This window comes from Alligator sinensis, unplaced genomic scaffold (genome assembly GCF_000455745.1).
Source record: "Alligator sinensis unplaced genomic scaffold, ASM45574v1 scaffold1302_1, whole genome shotgun sequence".
Classification (NCBI taxonomy): Eukaryota; Metazoa; Chordata; order Crocodylia; family Alligatoridae; genus Alligator; species Alligator sinensis.
Window position 1 is genome coordinate 658,218 of NW_005842612.1, and position 2,110 is coordinate 660,327.

At 65.6% G+C, this 2,110-nt stretch overlaps 2 protein-coding genes across 2 annotated transcripts in view; both read right to left on the minus strand.

Moving 5' to 3' along the window:
- Nucleotides 1-162, minus strand: part of TUT1 (terminal uridylyl transferase 1, U6 snRNA-specific) — a 7,287-nt gene extending 7,125 nt beyond the window's left edge. The window contains exon 1 of the mRNA XM_014524451.2: nucleotides 13-162. Coding sequence (XP_014379937.2) covers nucleotides 13-162 — 150 coding nt within the window. The remainder of the gene's footprint in view (nucleotides 1-12) is intronic.
- A 1,544-nt stretch (nucleotides 163-1,706) lies between these two features.
- Nucleotides 1,707-2,110, minus strand: part of MTA2 (metastasis associated 1 family member 2) — a 6,542-nt gene continuing 6,138 nt past the window's right edge. The window contains exon 13 of the mRNA XM_025214948.1: nucleotides 1,707-2,110. Coding sequence (XP_025070733.1) covers nucleotides 2,002-2,110 — 109 coding nt within the window. The 3' untranslated portion in view covers nucleotides 1,707-2,001.

Here is a 2,110-nt window from a genome sequence, read left to right on the forward strand (position 1 = left end):
GTGGCGCCCGACCTGGGCCACGCGCTGCCCGTAGGCGTCAAGGTGGCGGCCGCCCTCGACTTCTACACCGTGGGCACCTTCCGGGCAGGGGCCGGGGCAGATGCGGGCACCAGCCAGGGCAGCATGTCCCAGGTCACGGCCGCCCTCGCCCGTCGCCTTCATCTGCTTCCCGACGCGGCGTGCTGGGAGCCCTGGGCTGCACCCACGTGGCCCTGAAGCCGCCGGACACCCATGGCCTCTGCATGCGTGTGGCGGCCGAGTGCCCCGGCTCTGCGTCCGGCCTCCTCCCCCTCTTCGAGGGGCACCACGACTTGGACGGGGGGGCTGCTGGGCGAGCCCCAGGCACCCTGCTGTGCCCCGCACCCCTTTTATGGGGGCGTGGGCTCTGCATGCCAGAGAAGGGCCAGGCCACCGTCCCTCCCCCCAGTGGATGGGAAAGGACCCCTAGGCGAGGCAGGGAGACCCTCCCCGCGCTGAGGCCTAGCCCCGGTGGCAGGGTAGAAGCTCCTGTTGTGGGGGGTTTGCTGGGAGACAGCTTGGGGAGGGCAACAGGCTACTACCAGCAGGGTTGGGGGGATCCCGGGGGCCCTGCCCTGTGCTACCCTGCCTGAGCCAGCTCGGGATCCTCTCCTGCTCAGGTGCATTCCCAGGTCCCTGCCCTGTTTTTACCTCCAGCCAGATGGGGCTGTTTCAGGAGCAGGGCCCCTGCCCTGTCTTACCCGGGAGCCTGCCAGGATCAAGCCTGGATTGGGGCCCCTGCCCTGTCCCCACCCCCGAGCCAACTGGGACCACGCCTACAGCCTTTTTCACAGGTGAGGGGCCCGACTGCAATCACCTACCCTGGACGTCTTCAAGAGAAGACTGAAGTCACCCTGCTGGGGCACCTGACCCCCGTTATCTTTCCTGCTTGGTGCAGGGGGCCGGACCCAATGATCTTCTGAGGTCCCTTCCAGTCTTACACTCCACGAACCCTAACCCCCATCCCATGTGCTCTCCGCAGGCGACAGTATGATTTGCTACCCTACCTACTGCAGCCCTGGCTGCTGGTGCCAGTGGAGGCCCAGTGTTCAGCAGCTGAGCAGCACTATAACGTGACCCACGTGGCCGCCCGGGCAGCCGTGGGGGGGGCTGATGGGGCAGTTCCAGTGCCTGGCAGGATAGGGTGGGCCAGGGGGGCTGCAGTACGTGCCCCCCCAAGGTCTTCAGCATCTTCCTCGCCTGCTGCATCCTGCACAATATGGCTGTGGCTCAGGGGCTGTCCCTGCCCTCACTTCCAGGGCAGGCTCCCCCGAGGCACATCCCCCTCAACCCCTTTCCACTGGCCCCCCCTACCCTGGGGGGCTGTGCCAGCACCAGCAGCTCATTGACAGCTTCTTCTGCCTCCAAGAGCTGAGGGACAGGAGCCCCGAGATATGGGGTCATAGCCCTTGCGCCCGTGCAGCAGTGTGGGGGTGGGGAGCTACCCCAACAAGCTCCACCCAGGGCAGGGGAGCAAGGCTAGAGCTGCCCCAGGGAACGAGGCACCTTCAGGCCCCTGGCACTGGGAGGAGGGGGCATGGAGAGACCCCAGAGTTGTGGTCTGACTGCATTCTCTGTGCAATAAACCCCTCCATGGGCCTTGATTGCAGCTGTATGTCTGTGCCTGGCTCTCCCCCCATAAAGGAGATTGTAACCCCCCCCCCACCAACCACAGCAGTGGCAGCAGGTGAAGAAAAGGTGTTTTATTTCCCGGTTGGTCACTATAAGAACTGGTTACAGGGCGAGGTACAAAAACACCCCGGGGAAGAGAGAGAAGGGCGGGCAGGTGCCCTCCCCTCTGGCCCCGGGGGGAAGGGGGGGTAGGACACACAGACAGGAAGTGGCTGCATTGAAGGGGGCAGCCCCTGAGGCCCGGACCCCCCCCTCTGCCCTCCAAGGCTGGGCCCCAGCCCCCCCAGCCGCGTTGTGCGAGCATACATGGAAATAAAAAAATATAAAAAGGAAAGGCCCCCCCCTCCCGGCTCAGTCCTCCAGGACGATGGGCTCCGTGGTGCTGGCGGGCCGGGCAGGGGGCACGGGTGCCAGGGGGGCAACTGTGGGTCGGGTGGCCTTGATCTTGAGGGGCAGGTTG